At 33.9% G+C, this 24388-nt stretch overlaps 1 protein-coding gene across 6 annotated transcripts in view; it reads right to left on the minus strand.

Moving 5' to 3' along the window:
* Nucleotides 1–24388, minus strand: part of RNF13 (ring finger protein 13) — a 120131-nt gene that overhangs the window by 38010 nt on the left and 57733 nt on the right. For all 6 annotated transcript variants that reach the window (XM_069473100.1, XM_069473102.1, XM_069473096.1 and 3 more), the window contains one exon: nucleotides 5573–5660. In XM_069473100.1, coding sequence (XP_069329201.1) covers nucleotides 5573–5660 — 88 coding nt within the window. The remainder of the gene's footprint in view (nucleotides 1–5572; nucleotides 5661–24388) is intronic.

Genomic DNA, 24388 nt, shown 5'->3' on the forward strand with positions numbered 1-24388 from the left:
TATGAGATTGAGACATAATTTTTATTTTTAATATTTCCATTGGATTTATTCCTCTATAGAAATGACTATTAGAGAAGGAAGATGAGGAGGAAATTTTATGTTTTCTTCCCCTACATAACTCAATTCCTAAGTGAAAAAGAGAAAAAGCTTCTTTTACATACCCATTTCCAAGAGATGTATAAGCCAGACAATGTAAGAAAAGGACACTTACAACAGTCTAAAAAATAACACTACACATGTCTAGCTGTCCAGAGTGAAAGGCTAACAGGAATTCAGAAAGGGCATAGTGTAGGGAAAGCTGGGTAAATTTCTACTTCCTCCTAGGCCTGGAGTTCATGGTAAAGTTTGTGTTTTGATTGCTATCTTAAGAAATTTGACTCTTATGCCCATATTCAAAACCAAAATCAAATGCCACACTAAAAGAATTTTGTAAAAAATTACCCATTACTCAGGAACAGAAATAAGAACAATCTTCTTAATGTTGCTAATAGAAAAAGCAGCCTTATTATTAGCTATGAGTTTAATTTAGCAGATTTGCCTTTAGAGAAAGCCCATTTGTTTTCTTTTGTTAGAGTTTTCAAAATAACTTCATTCTACATTTTTAAAACAAATGTAGGGGTGTAGAGTAAGCAAAAAAAAAAAAAAAAAAACAGAAAAAAAACACTACCATAATCCTTCCCATCCAAAGACAAATGTTTCATTTGAAGTAATAAACATTTGAAGTTCTGTAAGTTTTGACAAATACATGCAATTACAACCACCACCACCACAATTAAGATATAAAATGTTCCATCACCACCCTCTTCAAATTCCCCCGTTCCCCATCAACCCCTCTCCCCTATCTCAGCAATTACTGATCTATTTTTGTTGTTGTTGTTGTTGTTGTTGTTGTTGTTGTTTCATCCTTATGAAGACAAGTTTTAAATCTTGGTATCCTTGGTAGAGTAAGTTTTTTTCACTTCCAAATTGTTTTATGCAAATATAAACATCCAATTCCACACACATTCTATTTTTCCCTCTCTTTTTTCTCCCCCTGTTCCCTCCTGCCAGTGTAAACCCAAAGCCCCAAGAGGGCAGAAACCAAATGGTTAGTCAGAAATATTTAAGCACTATTTTTATATCAATGTGATCAATTAAAATTTTATCTTATCAATGAGATCATATAATAGAAAAAAGTGTAAGCTTTTTTAACACTTGATAATATTCCTCAGATATCCTGTCATGTCAATAAATATAGATCTACCTAATCATTTATTTTTTATTTTTTTATTTTTTTAGAAACAGGGTCTCACTATGTTGCCCAGACTGAAGTGTAGTGGCTATTCACAGTTGCTAACACAGCACACTATAGCCTCAAACTTCTGGGCTCAAGTGGTCCTCTTGCCTCAGCCTCCTGAGTAGGTGGGCTACAGACATGTGCAACTGTACCTGGACTTATCTCATCTTTAATAGCTGCAGAGTTATTAATAGACTATATATTTTAGGGAGATATTGCCTATCTTGCTAAGAGATTTTTCTCTACCACATAGCAGTTTAAAATTTATTTTATTTGATAGTTAAAACCTGGAATTATACACCCATTGTAAAATGCTTTATTCTCTCATGAAGATACTATGATAAACTCAAGGAGGAACTTTTGGCTCATAACTGTTGGCTTATAATTACTGGCAGTAACGTACTTCTTTAAATTATGATATCTAAAGAGATGTAGAAAGCATCTTACTTTAGTAAAATGATTAAGAAAAAGGGGAAAATGTTATATGCAAATATGAGTAGCCATCTTGGAGACTGCAAAATTATTTATATACCAAAAAAACAAACATTTTCTAGTTCACAAAATACTTTAAAAACACTAAATCTTAATTTTGATCTGCAAAACATCTCTGTGAAGTATACACTGCCAAACAATATTATCATATATCATAGACAAATCATAATTTGAATGGTCACCCCAACCTCTCCAGAATCATATGTCCAACTGCTTGTTCAGTATCTCCATTTGATTGCCTAACAGATGTTTCAAACTTAATGTTTCTCACATGGACCTCAATGCCTTTTTTCCCTCAATCAGCTCTACTCTTTCTCATCTTTGTAAATAGCATGACCTAGTTTCTTGACCTAAACATCTTAGAGTCATCCTCAACTCTTCCCTTTCCTTTAGTCCCTATATCAAACCCTGTCAACTTCAAAATATATCCATAATCCCACCACTTCTCATCACTTTGACTTCTACTCCAAGCCCCCTCTTGCCTGGCTGCTACAGCAACTTTCTAAATGATCTCTCTGTTGGCATTCTTGCTCATTTTTTACCTTCAGTCTACTCTCCAAAAAACAGCCAAAGAGCTCCTTTTAAAATATGTCAGATCACCTCACACCCCTGTTTAAAACCTGTCTAGAATAAATTCCAAAGTCCTAAGGCCTGCAAGGCCCAACATGATTGGCCCCTGGCTCCTGTAACCTCATCGCTTGTCACTCTCTCCCTTGCTCACTTTCCTTCAGCCACTGTGGCTTTTTGCCACACCTTGGAAACACCAAGCATGCTTTATGTTTGAGCTTCTTCACTTTCTGTTCCCTCTCCTTGGAACATTCCTCCTTCAGAAATCTGCATGACTCCACGTCTTACTTTAGACTTGTGCTCAAATCTCAATGCCTCATAGAAGCCTTCTGTGACCACCCTATCTAAAATAGCCATCTTCCTCTCATCTCTGTCATTCTTATCCCCTTAGCCTGATAAGTTTTTCTTCATAGCACTTATCACTACTTGATATTATAGCACATCTATTTGATTATGTATTCATTTTTTCTCTCCCACCCTAGAATGCAATAAAATAACAATATTAATGGTTGAATAACCATTAAATGATTACTAAGAACCAGGTTTTCTAGATGCTTAAGGTCTTGATTCATTCAATCCTTATGGCAACTCAATGATGTAAGTACTATTATCATCCTCATTTCACAGATCAGAAGACACAAAGATACTAGGTATGTACCCAAGGTCACATAGCTACTGGGATTCAAACCTTGGCAGGCAGTACCCAGAAAGCACTCTCTTAACTACTATATACTCTACTACCTCAATGAAAGATATGAAGGCAGAGCCTTTGACTGCATCATTTCCTGCTATAGTCACAGCGCCTAAAACAGTGCTTAGTATAGAGTAGGCTGTTAAAAAATATTTGTTGAAGGAAGAAATCAAAGAAAAAAGGAGAAGAAACAAACAAAGAAATATTGATAACTTGCACTGGTTATACAGTTAGAAATATGCACAGCCTGGACTCAAACTTGAGGCTTTCGACTACTTATTTAAGGCTCTTCCCACTCTGGTATGGCATGGGTTTTCTCATACACCTTCTCTCATATGATCTTCACAAATTTGTCAGGTCAAATAGAAATTAAAATTATTTGCACTTTTGTAAATGGAAATAATGGCCTTACAAAGGTTAAGTCACTTTCCCAAGGGTACAGTCTAGTTCTTATACCAACTAGCCTGGAATAAACCCATATTTCCTGGTTCTGAAGTGGTATTCTTCCTACCACGTTCTGTTGCCTTCTGAAGACAAAGAATGTTATTGGCTTACTCAGTCAACTCATTCTGTCTCCTGGCTAAAATAAAAATGGACATGTTCCTTGTATTGGCAGCAAGAGGCTTTTAAGATTGCATTTTGTTTCCAGACATTACAATCTCCACTCTTAGGAGAATACCAATATTCCTTGTAACTAGAGATTAAGCCTTGAAAAGGGAGATAGATACATGCCCCTTTGGATAAATCCATGCTTTCCTTTTCCCTACCAAGTAAAGCAAAGATGAAAATGGTAAAGAGCTTTCCAACAATTGTCTCTGGATATATGAAATATTTAAACACACATACATGCCCAAGGATGGAGCAAAATACCACAGAGAATAATCCAAGCAATAAAGTCAAGAACCAAATTCTGAGCAATCTTTGAATTATAACAACTCACTTGGAACATTTCCATGGCAAAAACAGGATTTTATGGTTATGTGCTACTTTTAATATTTAGCACATTCTCCTTAGGAACTGAAATGATTATCACAAAAAAGTTTTATGGTGTTATTAAAACAAAAACAAAATAGGTGCTAAAGGGAACTGACAATTCCAGCTTGCAAATTTTTTATTGAAAACATGTCAAAAGAGTAAATAGTTTACAAATAATATTCAGTTTGTTCAACACAAAATATATTTAGCCCTTGAGAGATACCTCCTGGGCTTGGGCCTTTGGCAAAACACACAAAGAATAAGGAACCTGCTCAAAGTTATACAGCTGATACAAATAGGAGCTTGAATTAGAGTTCACATCTGTTTATTTCCAGAATATGTGTGCTTTCTATTTTGCCAGTAATGTATACAGATCACAAAAGCTACTGACCTGGGATACGTTGAGTGGAATAACGTATTTTTTTAAAGGAAGGTAGTTAAAGGAAAAGAAAAATATATCAAATCTGCAGTTCCAACATTACTAGCTTATTTAGTAAGTAAACTCCCTTCATCAAGTTAGTCCTGTAATTTCCACATAGTGGTTGTCAAACTGTTCCTGAAGTGCCAGAACTTCTTAAGAGTACTTCATGGATTCTACAATCATGAAGATTTAATCAGCTAGGAGATTAAAATAATAATTTAAAATATAAAAGAAATTAGTTAAGGAACTCCATAAATCTTACTTCTAATATAATTTTGCCTCATTATATTGAGAGTAAGAAGGACAAAGAAAAAACACTGTTTTAAACTATAAAAAGATGACTTTTTGGTCAAGGAGTATAAAACATTTCCTACTGAGGATGTAGGTATTTAAAGTCCTAAATATATTCCAGTGCATTATATCAGTCCATAGCTTTATACCTACTATTTGCTGCAAGCTCAACATTGCATATATGAATCAACAGAACTTAGCAGCAAAAGATATTATGGTTATGTATGAAAAGAAAAACAAAAGTAAAAGATCTTCGAATCATGAATGTTGGTAGTGAATCATCTTAGCTGCAATTAGAAAGGCTTTGATAAAACTTATAGTACCCTGAGTGACAGAAACTACATTACGTGAAATATACAGCTTAAGAGTTGTCTGATTACAGCAGTTATTTTGCTAAAATTGGCTCATTTTCCCAATAAGCTAATATTTAGTAGAGAGTAAGAAATATATATCCATTTTAAATGAAAAACCATCGATATGCCAATGTATGTCAAGGGACTAATAACTGTGTAAGAATGCAAAACTATGTGTCTTTGAAATTCCATGAGATTACAATAGCTGCTGAATATATATGCATATCTAAAATTTAATGTTGTGAATCTCTACATCACAAAAATTCTTTTATAGCATCGTTAACTCAGCATGTTTATCTCTATTTAAGGCTTTTTTTCCCCTTTGGTTTTTACCAAAATATCAATAAATAAAACACATACATTGAAAAGAAAAACTATTAGGAAAAGAACAAGACACTTTCACCTCTACTGTGAATAAAATTTTCCCAAGGGGGAAAATCCTGTTAAGTTTTTAGTCTCAAATGATCTGTCAAACAGGAGAGAAGAAAAGTGATACCTGTACTTACTGTCGTTGGATCCCATGCTTATGAGGTCATCAGAATCAACATTGTGAACTATGGCTGCTTTGTATCCTGCTCTCTGTGCGTTTAATACCTGCAAATTAAAAGTGAGTCATGTCATGAGGAAGAGAGTGTTTTGTCATAATGTCCCTCAACTTCAATAAATAAAAATCAGCAAGTTTATACTATATATCTAGGACTAGATTATGTACATATATAAGAATAAATCTCAAGTGTGTTCTTAAAATAGATGGATGTTTTACAATTGATTACCAAGGACTTCTTTAGATATCTTCTTGGCTTCATTAATGGCATTAAGTTAAATCAGAAGCAAATAAGGGATAGGGATACAGGAGAAAGGAAAGAGTAGAGGAAGAGGAGACGGAAAGGAGAGGGAAAGAAAGGAAGAAAACCCAAAGCAATAAACATGTCTATTTCCAAAGAGGTAGAGACTTGCTTTGATCAGGCTTAGGGGTCATCAGACCTTGGGCGTTCAAATCCATCCCACCTCTGCTACTTATTAGTGGGATAAATTTGAGAAAATTACTTTTAACCCTCAGTTTCCTAAGCTTTAAAATGGGAATATTTTTCTCATATGTAAAAAAAAAAAATTAAAAATGTGTAATACCATGCTAATAGTAGAAATGAGTAGAATAAAAGCAATTCATATTAGCTTGATCATCAACAATATTCTTAAAATTCCTTTCTAAAACTTTGAAAATAAAAAAAATACCTGCAGTTTGAAATTGTTTGCTTACTTTGGTTCTATCTAGCTATTTGATCTTTCCTAAAGCTGGCCTCCAAAATAGTAACTTTTGCACCATAATATGCTGGATGTGTGGCAGAATTTTCTTATATGAAAGATTTAAAAAGTGTTCAAATATGTCATCATACCTCACTTTAAAAATAACAATGTTATAAATAAAAATAAAACCAGATCTAAACTACTTATTGCATGCCTTTAAATCACTAGTAAAAATGAAGGATCAGATCATTATTTGTGGGTTCATTTCCTGGTCAGGGAACCATAAAAAAAAAAAATAAAAAAAAAAGATCATTATTTGCATATTGGTTAAATAAAACGAAAACTGGGTAGGCAAATATATATATATACACACACATATATATACTTTTGCATGCTTAAATACGTTTGAATATTTTTGAATACATATTTTAAAACATAGTTTTGAATACTTGAAATACTTTTGAATATATAGTTTTGGATACTAAACATGGTAAGAAACTCTTAGAATACATTACCTTATGATCATTGCATATATATGTCTCTCAAAGTGTTTCTTTCCTTAATACTTAATACTTTTAAGAAACAGGAAAATTAATCTTTTAAAAGAACTTCCAGGTCTTATATTAACTCTTTTTTAGTTAATAGCATTATAATGATTCAATACTCAGCATAATTCAATAAAAATAAAACTTGAGTCAAGTTCTAAAGAGTCAGGAAAAGCTCAAAAAAGTCAAGTTCCCAAGAGTAAAAGGGATGACCAATTATTCAGACACACTCTGGATCTGAAAGCTAGGTAAGAGAAATGAGGTCCATGTATTGAACCCCACTCAGGGAAGTTGGCCCTGTACAGAAAAAAATTCTCTTCTATATTACCCTTGACTTCTCTAAAACTACCTCACCAATGCAAGTTGGATTTCTGAGACAAGAGTGTGAATAAATCAGAATAATTTTATCCTATTACTGAAAAAAATTAAATCTGTAGGAGATATGAGTGCCTCAATGAATTAATATTTTATTCATCTTTATAGCCTCAATGAAATAGCCTGACATAGAATTGGGCAGGCATTTACTAAATGTTAATTGAATAAGTCAAATGTATAAACTATGTGTTTAAATTAATAGCTTACATTATAACATTATAAATATAAGAGATAAAATTAGGCAGAAAAAGATTTTTTTAAAAACTATTAAAGTAATTTAAGTAGTTCATTGACACAGGACCTATTACTATAATGTTAGGAATAATGGCAAGAAATTAACCAGCCAACAAAACTGTGACAAGGAATGTTTTGTAGTTGTGCAAAGAAAGGTCAATAATCAAGAAAGTTAGTTTACTATTTTTGCATGTGAATGCGTGTTTTATTTTTAGGTGGACTTTGTTATCCAACTAAAATTGAGAAAATGCCAGTCCCCACAGCCTCTTCTGCATAAATATCACTGCTTTCCACCTTCAAGCGTGACCATTCCCCAGACGGTACGCAACGCACTCATCATGTAGGCATACACCCATTCCCTCCCCCCACTCCCCACCTCAGTCTGATATCCGATTGGTATCATTCCCAAATGTGCATTTAGGTGATGATCAGAGAAACCAATTTTCTGGTGAGTACATGTGATGCTTGTTTTTCCATTCTTGGGATACTTCACTTAATATAATGGGTTCCAACTCTCTCCAAGAGAACCAAAGGGATGTCGTATCACTGTTATTTCTTATAGCTGAGTAATATTCCATGGTATACACATACCATAATTTACTAATCCATTCATGAATTGATGGGCATTTGGGTTGTTTCCACATCTTTGCGATTGTGAATTGTGCTGCTATAAACATTCGGGTACAGGTGTCTTTGTCATAGAATGACTTATGTTCCTTTGGGTAGATGCCCAATAATGGAATTGCTGGATCGAATGGTAGGTCTATTTGAATCTGTTTAAGGTATCTCCATAATGCTTTCCGCAGGGGTTGCACTAGTTTGCAGTCCCACCAGCAGTGTATGAGTGTTCTTGTCTCTCCACATCCACGCCAACATGTGTTATTTCGGGACTATTTGATAAAGGCCTTTCTCACTGGGGTTAAGTGATATCTCATTGTGGTTTTGATTTGCATTTCTCTGATGATTAGGGATGTTGAGCATTTTTTCATATGTTTGTTAGCCATTCTTATATCTTCTTTTGAAAAATTTCTATTCATGTCATTTGCTCACTTTTTGATAGGGTTGTTTGATTTTTTCTTGCTGATTTTCCTGAGTTCTAAATAGATTCTTGTTATCAGTCCTTTATCTGATGTGTAGTATGCGAAAATTTTTTCCCATTCTGTAGGTGGTCTGTTTATTCTTGGGACTGTTTCTTTGGCTGTGCAGAAGCTTTTTAATTTAATCAGGTCCCATTCATTTATTTTTGTTGTTGCTGTGGTTGCCTTAGGGGTCTTCTTCATAAATTCTTTGCCTAGGCCAATGTCTGTGAGAGTCTTTCCTACATTTTCTTCTAGAATTCTAATCGTTTCACACCTAAGGTTTAAGTCTGTTATCCACCGTGATTTGATTTTTGTGAGAGGTGAAAGCTGTGGGTCCTGTTTCAGTATTCTACATGTGGCTATTCAGTTTTCCCAGCACCATTCTCGGGGAGGTGGGGGTGCGAGGAGGGGATGGGTGTATACCTACATGATGAGTGCAGTGCGCACTGTCTGGGGAATGGACACACCTGGAGCTCTGACTTGGGGGGATAGGTGGTACATGGGCAACGTATGTAACCTGAACTTTTGTACCCCCATAATAAGCTGAAATTAAAAAAAAAAAAGAAAAAAAAATCACTGTTTTCCAGAAGGAAGAAAATCTCTTAAGAAGGATATTATACTAAACTTTATTTCTTACTTCTTACCTATATCAACCTATTGTTTATTCATCATATTACCATGGCAGTACAGACTTCCCTTGGCTTTTATTTAAATAAAAGTATATTTGGTTGGTGTTATTATTAATTTATCTGATGTTTTAATGATCATTTTAACTGTTCCCAAAAGCTAACCAAGTAACTCAGGAGAAATGTTTCTTTCCACATCCAAAAGCAACTGTTGCCAAAGATAGGATTTAAGAACTATAAAATGAGATCAATATCAAAAGCTGTTTCCTGCTAATATAAAACTTAAGTTTTGAACTTCTTTTTAAAGCCAACTAATTCACATAGTCATTGAAATTACAATTCAACTTTTTTCTCCTGCAGAAATATATACATGAACAAAGATACAACATTTAGGACATAGAAAAAGGTAGTCTTAGGAACTATAATAGAGTAAAAACTAGTTCAATTCAACAAGTATTTGCTGGCCAGGCAGTGGTTCACACCTGTAATCCTAGCACTTTGGGAGGCCGAGGCAGGAGGATCACTTGAGGTCAGGAGTTCAAGACCAGCCTGAGAAAGAGCAAGACCCCATCTCTACAAAATAGAAAAACTAGCCAGGCATGGTGGTGTGTGCCTGTAGCCCCAGCTATTTAGGAGTCTGAGTCAGGAGGATCACTAGAGCCCAGGACTTTGAGGTTGCAGTGAGCTATGGTGATGCCACTGAACTCTAGCCCAAGCACAAGAGTGAGACCTTGTCTCCATAAAAAAAAAAAAAAAAAAAAAACCAATATATATATATATAGATAGATAGATAGAGATATATATATTTGTTGAGTTTACATAATGAGTAAGATACTGAGTGCTGGGTACAATACAGAACTCAAAAGTGAAGCAGAACAGTCACTATCCCTAAGTAAATCTCAATACTCATGGACACCCAAACAGATCAGGTGCTTTCTTCCCCCTGACTATTTGCTCATACTCTCATCTCTTCTGGAACAGGCTTGTCTTTTAAATGCCTATCAGGCCTTCAAATTCCATCATCTCCATGAAGCCTGCCCTGTCCCATGCCCTGTTCCATATGCTGTCTCCAAGTACCCACATTAATTGCTCCCTGCTTAGAGTATTTATATCTATTTATATTTTCCTTTAAGATCTTATATAATGCCTTATACTTATGCATACATGTACTATCCCATTTCCAAATAGGCCTTCAGGAGGTCTTTCGATCTCGTACAGTTGTATATGTAAAAACTTTTCTGGTCAGAAGAGAAAAAGTAATCAACAAATTTGCAAGATGCTTCCTCACTCCCAAGTCATTAAGAGCTATCAAAATGAATGAATTTACAACAATCTACTATGTATACAAGTAAATCTAGCCATTAGATTCTTAAAACAATATTAAGCAACTTAGGAGAAGTATTTTTCACACATCCAAAATCTACTTGTTTTCATATATACAATATAAAATTATGTCAACATCAAAAGCTGTTTTCTGCTAATAAAATAATAAAACTCCTAAAATAGAAAAAACAGGAAACCACTAAAATGGAGAGGAATTCTGTAAGTATAAGTGTGAACTCCAAAAAATAGAAGCATGTTTTCAAAAATTTAACAAATATGATGGCTGCCCCAAGGTTTTTGTTGTTGCTTTTATTGATTTTTAAAATAAAGAAATGAAATTAAATCAAGGAACACATTAACATATGGGCCAACAGGCTTATGAATGCAAACAAGGAAAACATATCCATGTTTATGAACTATAAAACTTATGTGTCAGTCAAATTAAATTACGTTTTCAACTAAGCAGCAGCTGGTATTTTTAAGAACACATGAGGCAGAAATAAAACTTTAATCATTTCATAAGCATGTGTAAGGTTTCACATTCATAAAATGCAACCTCAAACACATGGTGTTGGATTGAAGCAAAGAACTTAAAGAATCATGAAAAAAAGCATGTACATTGAACAAACCTAAAACCAAAACATCCATCAAAATTGAAAACTTTCAGAAGGCCATTAAAAAGCCTTCTGAACTGTACTGCCAATCTGCCTTTTTAAGGAGATTGATCAGAGCTATTAGTTCTAATTATGGTAAATACACTGAATATTTTACATCTAATCAACAAATTAGATGCAACTAAATGACATAAAACAGGTGGCATCTAACCAAGAGTTTTAAAGAAATAGAGAACTGCTAGCTTGTTATTATAAATAGCCAGTATGTCTGAAGATAGCAGACTGCAAATAGAAGAGTCTTCAATAAGACAGACTCTAAAAGGAACCCTTGGAATGGCACAATAGTTCATCTTATTTCCAAACTGGGCAAACTGATAACACTGACACTAATAAAACATGTCTTATAAGAAGAAAGAAGTGATCGTGCTGCCAAGATGATCATAAATAGAGATCTTTCAAAGAACACATAGGCATGAGAAGTTGGGAAACTACTGGTAGAACACATATAACAAGGCTCCAGATCAAAGCCTGTATGAATAAAACAAACCTCTACATGCTAGTGCTTTTTATATATTACCCCAATACGCAACATAACACCTACAATGTAGATACTCTTTTCTATTTGATTATTTTTAGAGACAGAGCCTTGCTCTGCCACCCAAGCTAGAGTGTAGTAGCGTGATCATAGCTCACTGCAATCTTGAACACCTGGGCTCAAGCAATCCTCCAACCTCGGCCTCCCAAGTAGCTAGGACTACAGAAGTGTGTCACCATGCCCAGCTAATTTTTTTTTTTTTTTTTTTTTAGAGATAGGATCTCACGATGTTGCCCAGGCTAGTCTCAAACTCCTAGCCTCAAGCAATCCTCCTGCCTTGGCTTCCCAAAGTGCTAGAATTACAGGTGTGAGTCAGTGCACTAGGTTCTTTCCTATATTTTAGAAATGAGGAAAAATGAGTAAATGAAACTACCCTAAGGTCACACTTAAGCAGAGGTGAGATCTTAACACTACTTTATGTGGTTAGACAGAGAAGCATGGGGTTTCCCAGTGGATCAGGATGAGGCCCGGGATTACTAATCCTATGTTACATCTTCCAAATGTCTGGGAAGAAGAACTGAACTGAGAAAGCATCAAGAAGCAGATAATATTCATCTTAAAATCCCATGGGCAAAATAAAACCTATAACCAAAATAGTACAAACCAACAAGAAATGTGTAAAAATATTGTGGTAGAGTTGACAGAAACTTAGGGGAAAAAATGCTGTGAGGCAAAATACCAGTGGCAGACTTTATTGGACTTGAATTACACCTCAACAAAGAAAGGAAATTTTGATTAACAGTGGAAAGAGTTGGGGAAAGTTTTAGACATGGGAAGAAGAGACAAATGGCATACTAAAAGACATATTCAAAACACAGTGACCCATGGCCGGGCGCGGTGGCTCACGCCTGTAATCCTAGCACTCTGGGAGGCCGAGGTGGGCGGATCGTTTGAGCTCAGGAGTTCCAGACCAGCCTGAGCAAGAGTGAGACCCCATCTCTACTAAAAATAGAAAGAAATTATATGGACAGCTAAAAATATATATAGAAAAAATTAGCCGGGCATGGTGGCGCATGCCTGTAGTCCCAGCTACTCGGGAGGCTGAGACAGGAGGATCGCTTGAGCTCAGGAGTTTGAGGTTGCTGTGAGCTAGGCTGACGCCACGGCACTCACTCTAGCCTGGGCAACAGAGTGAGACTCTGTCTCAAAAAAAAAAAAAAAAAAAAAACACAGTGACCTGACTTAAAGAGTGTTACTGAAAGGGAGAACAGCAGAGTGGTTAAAAGTACAGACTCTTGGAACTAGACTACCTGGATTCAAATCCTGCTTCTGTCATATACAAGCTGTTCAAACTTAGGCAATTAGTTTAATGTCTATAAAACTAGTATGATAATGTACCCATCTTAAAGGGTTGCTCTAAAGATTGAATAATTTAAAAATAGTGCATAGTGCCTGGCACATAGTAAACAGTGTTGGTTAGTTAAGTTTTATTGTCATTGCTATTAGTTTTTATTGTTGGTGTGGGAGAGTCAGCGGTAAGCAGAGCTAGGGGAAAAAAAGAGGCAGATTGTGCAGTACCCTGATGGCCCTTCAGAAAGGCAGACTTGGGGTCTCCTCAGTCAAGAGTTCATAGTAGGCACTTGAACATGGCTAAAGCAATGTTTTAGAACAATCTGGTAATGGTCAGATTGAATTGGAGAGAAGAGACTGAAGATCTGGAAGCTGTTAGGACAAGGCATCATGATGGCAATGACATGAAAGAATATTATCTTTTATTCTTCTTCATAACCAAATTTTTGAACTTAGGGAACTTGAAGAATGCCTTTGACCAAAGATGGGAAAGCTGAGAAATAGAGTTTGTTTTGATAGGAAAGCAGTAGGGACTAGCTTTGAACATACTACATTTGAAAGGTAGTAAGGTTTCCTAGGTAAGTAGAACACAATAGTTCTGGCCTTGAGGCAAAAACTGAAAGATTTTCAGCAAATTAATTCATTTATTCATTCAATAAATATTTGGGATAAATCTAACTACCCTGTTGTTGAAAGCAAATAAATTTCTAATAAAACATAGACCATTCACATTTTTACATTTCCTATAGTCTTCAATCTCCTTTAACATCTATACATGAACTAAGTGTATTTTACTGTTCCTCTGGGAAGGGACACTATATATAAGCAGATTTGTATATCTCTCTAGACATTAACCTATAAGAATGCTAAAAATGCAACACAGGTGATGTTGCTTGGTGGAAAAGAACTTGAAGAACCCAATTATTTTATCAGACAGCAGTCTGGATGCTCACGTAAAATAAGACACACTTAGAACAAGAACATTGTTTATTTGAAATGTAAATTTGCATTTCAAGTTCTAATACTTTTATCTGAATTATTGTGCCATTTTTCTCTTGCATGAAGAATAATTTATAATGTTTGAACAACAGTGAAAAGGTAAGCTCAAAAGCAGGACTACTCTGACAGACAGACAGAAGGGGGATATTTCATCAACACTATCACGCATCTCCTGCAGACGCCCAGTGTTTCTGAGAACATCTGTCTTCAGATAATGGGCAAAAGATGTTTAATTCAGAATAGTAACTGTTTTAAATATACTCTCTTCTAATTTTAACAATAACACAAACTTTAGTTCATTATTTCAACATTTGTATTATATGTATAAAAAAGCCATTTATTTTAACTGGGAAGTAGAAAGAGAATATACTGAAATATGTCAAATTGAAAGTAATTCATACAGAATAAAAGTGTATGTGATTTAGAGGAAATATTCAGTCACAAGTCATAATTTTATTTATTAAGGCAAGCATAAATAGAAGTAGGGAAAAAGCAATAAATAATTGTGAAATTAATTTACTCTGGTTTAGGTATAAATATAAAAATACATCTATCCCAAGATGTATTTTGAGTGTTTAATCACTAGGAGGAGAATGACTAACTTTTCTTGAACTATTTAGTCATATGATACCTTTAGTGACTATAAAGTATCTTTATTTTCTTTTTGCTCTCAATCTACTTTCCTGCCCAAGTATGAACCCAGGTTTAAATTTTAAGTTGATACTTTAAAATATTTTCTGTTAATAATAGTGTTATCTACAAAAAAATCCTATAGTTAACATTCTATTTGCTGGTAAAAGACTAAATGCTTTCTCCTTAATAACAGCAACAAAATAAAGACATTCACTCTTACTACTTCTATTCAATGTTGTACTGAAGCACTCAGCCAATGCAATAAGGTGAGGGAAGAGGACAAAGGGAAAGAGGAGAAAAGAGACAAAAAGAGAGGGAGACAAGGAGGTGGAGGGAGAGAGAGAGAGAGAGAGTGAAAAAGCTTGAGTGAGCGCAAAAGCATATATGGATAAAGTAATGAAAAAGTAAGACAGCCTTTATTTGCAAGTTGACATAATCATCTACTCAGACAAATGTACAGAAAGACTACTAGAAGAAACAACTGAGTTTAGAATTCTATATCTAGTTAAACTCTCCTTCAAAAATGACGGTGAAATTAAGACTGCCAGATAAACAAAAACGGAGAGAATTTGTCACTAGCCCTATAAGTAATATTAGAGAGAGTCTTTCAGGCTGACATGACAATAACTTGACTCTATACAAAATAAAAAACATTAGTAAATATATTAAATAACTACACAGGCATCATGAAAACAGTATGAAGATATTTTGTTTAGTAATTCTTTTGTTTTAAAAGACAACTGCATAAAACAATAATTATGTGCTGACAGGCTTATAACATGTAAAGATGCAATTTGTATGACAATAATAGTACAATAGAGGAGGGAAGAGAATGAAGGTATATTGAGTAAAGTTTTTGTACACTATTTAAATTGAATTAGTATTAAAAATCTAACTACTTTATTTCAAGCTAAGATGTTAATTGTAATACCCAGGGCAATCACTATGAAAACAATTTTAAAACATACAATATTAGGTTGGTGTAAAAGTAATTGCAGTTTTGGACTGTGAATTTAAAATCATTATAAGATGCGGTGTATATACACAATGGAATATTACTTGGCCACAAAAAAGAAGGAAATTTTGTCATTTGCCGAAACATGGATGGATCTGGAGGACATTATTTTAAGTGAAATAAACCAGGCACAGAAAGACAAATATTGCATTTTCACACTCATATATGGGACCTAAGAAAAACTGATCTCAAGGAGATAGTGAATAGAATGGTGGCTACTAGAGATTGGTAAGGGTGGTGGGAAGGGGTAACGAAGAGGTGTTGGTGAAGGGGTAATTCTGTTAAATAGAAGGAAAAAGTTCTAGTGTTCAATAGTGTAATAGGGCAACTATAGTTAACAATAATTTATTATATTTCAGAATAGCTAGAAGTTTTCAAATGTTCCCAACATAAAGCAATGATAAATGTTTCAGGTGAATCATGTTCCAATTACCCTAATTTGATCATTATATGTTATATCCTTGTATCAAAATATAACATGTACTCCATGAATATGTACAATTATTACGTATCAATAAAAACTTTTAAAAAATCATTATAACTAGGCTCAAACACATCTTTATTAGTCAAAATAGGAACCATTACAATCAACACATTTTTGCAATGAGAAATAAGTTTGTTTACTCCTGTAGCATAAAAATCTGTGCTTCAGGATACGACTAACTCTTAGAAAGCATTTTCTGCATCCTGCTGATTGTAGAAGCGTTTTCCCTGCAAAAAGTTGTTGAGATGCTTGAAGAAGTGGTTGGTTGGTGAAAGGTCAGGTGACTATGGCGGATGAGGCAAAACTTCATAGCCCAATTCATTTAACTTTGGAAGCGTTCACTGTCCGAGGAGCGGTCGTTGCCGTGGAAAAGAATCGGGCTCCTTCTGTTGACCAATGCCAGTTGCAGGCATTACAGTTTTCGGTGCATCTCATTGATTTGCTGAGCATACTTCTCAGCTGTAATGGTTTCTCTGGGATTCAGAAAGCTATAGTGGATCAGACCAGCAGCAGACCACCAAATAGCGACCATGACCTTTTTTTTTGGTGCCAGTTTGGCTTTGGGAAGTGCTTAGGAGCTTCTTCTTGGTCCAACCACTGAGCTGGTCATTGCCAGTTGCATAAAATCCACTTTTCATTGCACGACACAATCCCATTGACATATAGTTCACTGCTGTTGCATATAAGAAGAGAAGATGACACTTCAAAACAACTATTTTTTTGATTTTTGGTCAGCTCATGAGGTATCCACTTATCAAGCTTTTTCACCTTTCCAATTTGCTTCAAATGCCACATGACCGTAGAATGGTCAACCTTGAGTTCTTCAGCAACTTCTGATGTAGTTGTAAGAGGATCAGCTTCAATGATTGCTCTCAATTGGTAGTTGTCAACTTCCAATGACAGGCCACTGCGCTCCTCATCTTCAAGGCCCTTGTCTCCTTTGCAAAACTTCTTGAACCACCACTGCACTGTACGTTCATTTGCAGTTCCTGGGCCAAATGCGTTGTTGATGTTGCAAGTTGTCTCTGCTGCTTTATGACCCATTTTGAATTCAAATAAGAAAATCACTCAAATTTGCTTTTTGTCTAACATCATTTCCATAGTCTAAAATAAATATCAAATAAACAGCAAGTAATAAGTCATTAGCAAAACAATAAAGCGAGAAATGCACATTAAAATAATGTGTAACATAACCACATTTATTTAAGAATGTATTCCAATATCAAATGGCAAATTTCAAAAATGCTAAAACCTAAATTACTTTTGCACCAAACTAATAGAAGAAACAAGAAAATTAAAAAGGTATGCTGGAAAATACTTATTTAACACACACACAAAAAGGCAGGAAATGAGGAAAAGAGGAATAAAAAAGACATAACAGAAACAAGCAAAAACACTACAGATATAAATCTTACCTTATAATTAGTTATATTAAATGCAAATAGATTAAACATCCCAATCAAAAGACAGAGATTGGCAGAATAAATTTAAAAATATAATCTATCTATATTTTATCTACAAGAGGCTCACTTTACAGGATTCAAAATCACAAATAAGTTGAAAGTAAAAGGAAAGAAAAAGATATACCATACAAACAGTAAAAAAATGGACATTAAGGCAAAAAATGTTACTAAGACAAAGATATTTATAATATCTTCCAGTAGGAAGACATAGGAGCTATAAACATATATAGACTCAATTACAGAACTCCAAAATACATGAAACAAAAACTAAGAGAATTAAAGAGGAAAAAAACACAATACAAAAATAATAATGGGAGACTACAATGACTACTCTCAATAATGGATAGAACAACTAGTTAGATAATCAATAAGGAAATAAAAGACTTGAGCAGCAGTATAAATCATCCAAACCTAACAGACATCCATAGACCATTCCACCCAAAAAAAGCAGAATAAATACTCTTCTTAAATGCATATTCTCTAGGATAGACCATGTTAGGCCATAAAACAACCCTTGAAATCTTTAAAACTATTGAAATCATATAAAGTATATTCTCCAACCACAACAGAATGAAATTAAAAATCAGTATCAGAAGGAAATCTGGGAAATTCACAAATATGTCAAAATTAAATAACACACTCCTAAATAACCAATGGGTCAAAAAATAAATTACAGGGAAATTTTAAAATACTTTGAGATAAATGAAAACATATCAAAACTTATGGGATGCAACTAACCCTATGTATTTGACAAAATCATATCCTTTCATGATAAAAGCACTCAACAAACAAAAATAGAAGGGACCTCAACCTGATAAAGAGCATCTACAAAAACCCACAGTCAACATACTTCAGAGTGAAAGACTGAATGCTTTTCCTCTAAGATCAGAAAGACAACAATTCCACTCTTGACACTTCCATTCAGTATTGTACAGGAGGTTTTAGCCAGGGAAATTATGCAAGAAAATGAAATAAAAGGCATCCAGATTGGAAAGGAAGAAGTAAAAGTATTTCTATGTGCCAGTGATATTATGTATGTGTCTGTGTGTTTGTGTGTGTGTATAATCTTAGGAATCCACAAATAAACTATTAAAGCTAATGAATCAGTTTAGCAACGTGGCAGGTTACAAGATACAGTATATGCAAAAATCAATTGCTTTTCTATACACTAGCAACCCAAAATAAAATTAAGAGAAAAAATCCTATATATGGTAGCAGCAAAAGAAATAAAACACCTAGGAATAAGTTTGACCAAAAAAAAAGTGCAAGGCCTACCTGTTAAATATTATAAAACATTATAAGAAATGAAAGAAGATCTACATAAATGGAAAGACATTTCATGTTCATAGACTAGAAGGCTTAATATTGTTAAGATGGCAATACTCCATAAATTGATCTGCAATTTCAACTCAATCCCTATCAAAATCTTTTTTTTTTTTTTTTTTTGCAGAAATGAAAAGCTGATAACAGAATTCACATGGAAATTCAAGAGACTCAGAATAGGCAAAAGAATCTTGAAAAAAGAACAAAATTGAAAGACTCATACTTCCCAATTTCAAAACCTACTACAAACACTAAGCAAGTAATCAAGACAGTGTGGTATTGCATCAGAATAATAGACATAAGTGAAATTAACAAGAACACAGTATTTCATATGTAGAATCCCTGCCAAAAATGTTTAACTTGAATTTAATCATGAGGAAACAATAAGACAAATCATCAGATTTGTAAGGGGCATTCTATAAAACAATTGGCCTGGACTCTTCCAAACTATCAATGTTATGAAAGACAAATATAGGATGGGAAAACCTTTGCATCTAGCCTTGACAGAGTAACTGATATGATTTCCCTTCCCTTTATAAACTAGAAAACTAGACAAAATTTATGAAACAACTGCATGCAACATAGAATAGTTAACACAGGACTGTGCTTCCTGAGAAAATGAAAAGAAGGTGATCTCCACAATTGCCCTGGCTTTCTACCTGGACCATAGCCCAGCAGAGCAATGCAGAACACAGCAGTCTCACTAAATCGTGACCACAAAGATCTGTGTTCAAGGAAGCTGAGGTGGCTCAAATTTGGATTTGCAGGTTAGAGTACTACAGAAGAGGGAGCTATGAAGAGAAATTACTTCAGAAATGTGCATGGGGTCCACATGGGTCTTTGGCTAAATACAAAGAGGGTGCGTGAATACAGTGAGACTCTATGAGCCTAGACAAATAACCTTACTAGGGAAAAACCAATTATTGGGAGCTTAAGACAATTCCTAGAGCTCAAACAAGGTCAGGAGAAGTTCAAGTTCTGACCATCCAGAGAGGAGAGACTTCCGTGAAAATCCAAAGCATTTAGAGAACACCCTAGAAGGGTCATACCTTATTAGCAGAGCTAAAATAGCACTGATAAAGGTTACTCTTGATCAACTTAACAAGCTTTAGAAACAAGCCTCAACAGGACAAAGCTCATCTGTAAGTAACTTAACTGCCAGCTAAAACAACAAAACCCAGACATACAACAACATAAGACAATGTCCATTATCCAATCAAAGATTACCAGACATGCAAAGAAGCAAGAAAATGTGACCCTTAACCTGCAGGAAAATCAGTCAATAGAAACAGACCCAGAAATGACATGGATATGGAATTAGCAGATAAATTTTAAGACAGCAATTATGAATTATAATTTATTATAAAAATAATACATTTATATGTAATATAAATATACATAAAATTATAAATTAAGTCCAAGGATTTGAAGGAAAATATTAACATAATGCTCAGAGAAATGGAAGACACACACACATATTTTAAAAGATTCATGAAACTTCTAGAGAAAAAAATATACCATGTGAAAAGTCACTGGATGAGCTTAAAAGAAAATGAGACATTGTAGAAGAAAAGATCTGTGAATCTGAAGACAAAGCAATAGAAACTATTAAACTGAAACACAAAAGTAGAAAAAGTGGGAGAGAAAGGATTAAGAGCTACTGTAGATTAAACAAGATATGACAGCTAAACTCAACATGTGATCCAAGATTGGATCCTGAAATGGTTAAAAACAAAAACAGCTATCAGGGATATTTTAGAGATAGTTAAGAAGTTTAAATATGTGCTATACATTATTAGATAATAATATTTATCAACCTTAAATTTCCTAAGTGTAGTAGCTGTTGTGGATCTGTAGGAGAACGCTACTATAGTAGAGAGAGTTAATAAGACACAAGATATGGGGCTTATTTTAAAATAGTTAAGAAAAAAACACTTGGGAGTTATTACAATGGACTAACTTCAGCAAGATGCCTACGTTTTCATCTTTGTTATAAACCACAAGCTTATGTCTTAAAGGCATTATTTTTTAAATATCCAGCCAGGTACTGTGACAACCTGATACACTTTAATTAGGCCAGCTTCACATAATTAACATTAAAGAGATTAATTTTCAACTACCATGGTTCACTAATAAAATTATATAAATACAAACTAATTTCACCGTGTTCTCAAAAAGATAACAAAAACAAAATCATGCTGCACTTAATAAAGATAAGTGGAAAGCATAATACTGGTAAACCTAATTTGTAAAAATTTATATTTTAGAGTCTTATAAAAATTAACAAAAGATTTTTTCATGCTTCTTGGTATAGACATTAATTACTAGAAAACTAAATCTGTTCCCACCTTGAAAAACAGAGATCTGATAAAATAAAATTTAGGGCATTTTGAGTGCCAGACTTTATGTTCCTTAAGGAAAAGAACAATCTTGTTTATCTTTATATATCTCAAGCCTAGAAGAGTATCTCTCACATAAACAGTTGTTTAAACTAAACCTCAATTAAGGTAATATCCAGCCATATGTAAGCCTCAAACCTGAAATTTCCTCAAATCTGTTTCTTAGTTCCCCTCCCAAAAAACACACAAAAAGTTTTACTTTAGTCATTGTGGATAAAAATTTTCCTAATATACATTGCATTTTCCCAACTTTTTTAAGTAAAGGGCACCAAATGTGATTTGACTTTTTCCAGTTACTCAGAGATCATCATGAACATGTTTCAACAGACTGTAGCTGGTTTTTCTCCTTAATGTTAAGTGTCAAGTATTACTTCCTCCCTCTCTCTCTCTGTTTACTACTGATAGACTACTAAATACATCCCTCCACCTTATATTCTTTTCCATAGTAGAGAAACAAAGAATTAAACTGGCAAGAATTCTATTATTTAAAAAATTAAGTACATAAGAATTCTGAGAAACAATGATCATAAAAAGTACATAGTTTTAATGATGAAGCTTTGTGACATTTATTATGGTGGTACAAAGGCGTGTTTCCTTCAAGAGAAACATGAGGTTATGTTCTGAGAGAGTTGACCTTTTGCTAACTGGCATATTACCATTGTACATGTTTACTTAAGCTTAGAGGTCAGTTGAATTTATTTACTTCATTAGAAAATATTTTTAGTGGGGCTGGTAAAATTTTCTGTGATGTATGAAAAGCCATACTTATTTAAATGTTTCAAGTACAGTATACCAGAAAACAGAAACCAAAATGTTTGGAACTTAAAAATTAATATTATGTTCCAATGGCATCATTTTAAAGTCAATCTGTGTTATGTGGGCAAGCTATTTTAAATATTGGGAGGCATAATTTAAATTAAGATTACAAATAAAAAGCAATTTTTTAATTTAGAACTGCTTGGGCAAAAGCATAGTTCTGAGTGTTCCTGCCAACTTACACTGCTACAAAGAAAAGGTTGGCCTAAATCAGTATTTTTCCAACTATAGGTCATGACCCATTAATTACTAGGTAGTAAAATCATTTAGTGAACCCAAGTGAATTTTATTTTTTTAAATAAAAAGGAATTTCATATACCAAAGTATTACAGTATAGGTAGTATAGGTAAGTACTGGTCCACGAAACTATATTGTAGTGCTGTGTGTTGTACACATACTGGGACATGAGTAATAATAAATTTCTTACTGTGAGTTGCAGTCAAAACAGTTTGAAACCCCCCCTCATATAGTTCTTAATGTTCTGTAGGTTGTCTGTAATCAGAAAAGAGACTGATGCCTTTCCATGTATTGTAACAGTCATATTCTGCAACATACCATGACAAAATCAAAGTCATTAGCTTACAGGTCTTTGAATGTGGCTATTTCTAATAAAGTGTAATATTGTGTCTGGCATATAAGTAGTACTAAAAATCATAAAATGAATGAAACAAAAATCAATGGATTTAGCAAAATAAAATTAAATTAAAATAATCTTTTTCCCAGTACATTAAGAACACATGAATAACCTTTATGTACAGCTATTTCTGATGCTTGCTATTAGCTTGAAATAAAGCTGCTTTTAAAAAAAAAAGCTTTACTTTGTAATGAACTACATCAGTTAAAATGAACTATATTAATTAAAAGCTGACTAAATATTTAATTGTCAATTGTAATTTAAGTCTTAAAAAGGTACTCATAAAATATTCCTTAGTTGCCTATGTGTATTAAATTTTACATTAAAATGAAGGATCTAACCTAAGTTCATATTTTTTGGTTACTGACAGGATTCCTATTCTAATTCAAATCTTAATTATTTCTCATCTTAACACAGCAGAGGTTTCATTTCAACTCATTTACCACTGAAAATAAAGCTTTTGAAAAAACTTTTTGTGCAAAAGAATAACTCTCTGTAATTGTTACCAGCCTACTAGGAATTTTGTAAGTATTGACAGGGGCTCTCATTGTACTTAAAAATAACTGTGATGGAGCAATTACAATGAGAATTTTTTTTTTTTTTATTTCAGATGCTCAGCGCCACCCAGTGACAGATATTTGAGTACACTTCTTTACTGTCTGTTCATTTTTTCTGGTATCTAGGCACTGTACTAAAAGCTCAGTACCTAAGACCTGCATAAAATATAAGCTCTACTTCCAAGAAGCTGAAGTTAGAAAAAACACATCCATGGGTTTTTTAGGCTAAGATCAAGCTAGAGGAAAAGAAAATATTATTAAGGAGCAAAAAGAAAGAATCTATAGTAAAGAAATAGAACATCTGGGGTTTGTCTTGGCCTTATAAAGAATCCTTCCCATCACAAGCTTTTCCAAACACAGGATAAAAAATGAGTAGTTTTAATAAGGAATCACTTTATGGTACACTTAACATCACTTTATTTAAAACATTTGAAATCAATATAGAAATAGTCAAACTAGGAAGCAACTAGGATCAGATATTGACAGCAGTTTAACATGACCTGTAGATGGAATAAAATCTAAAAGATAAAGAATGCAGTCTGATTAAAAAGTAACAGGTGTCTCTTAATATAAGTAGTGTGTACACAGATATTCATTTTACTATTATTGAAACAGCACACATATACATTATGGATACTTTCACTATATATGCTGTGCTTCAAAACATAAAAAGGTAAAAAGTCAAAACAAAAAAGAAAAGAGCATAACATAGGTACTGGGTGGTTTTGGAGCTTGGCCTCTTCTATCTAGCTATACATTAGCTAGAATCTGGCGATTCTAGCAGTGTGAAGACAACTGAAACTTCACTTTTAATGTCCAACCAACATTTATGTCGACCTCTATGGATCCCTTGCAGAAAACGTAATCCAACTCTGCTTCTAAATCTTTCCAAGAGCCAAGTGAAAACATTCTCTGGAAAACAGATTTTCTTTTCTTTTAGAATTGCCAGCACAAACCATCAGCCCAGGCACAAAATACCTTTTCTCCTCATCTTGATGTCTAATGGAAGAGGAAAAGTATTTTCTCTATAAGGGAAGAAAATGAAATAAAGAAATAAATGGGAGACTTAGAGT

Source organism: Eulemur rufifrons, chromosome 7, assembly GCF_041146395.1.
Source record: "Eulemur rufifrons isolate Redbay chromosome 7, OSU_ERuf_1, whole genome shotgun sequence".
Lineage (NCBI taxonomy): Eukaryota > Metazoa > Chordata > Mammalia > Primates > Lemuridae > Eulemur > Eulemur rufifrons.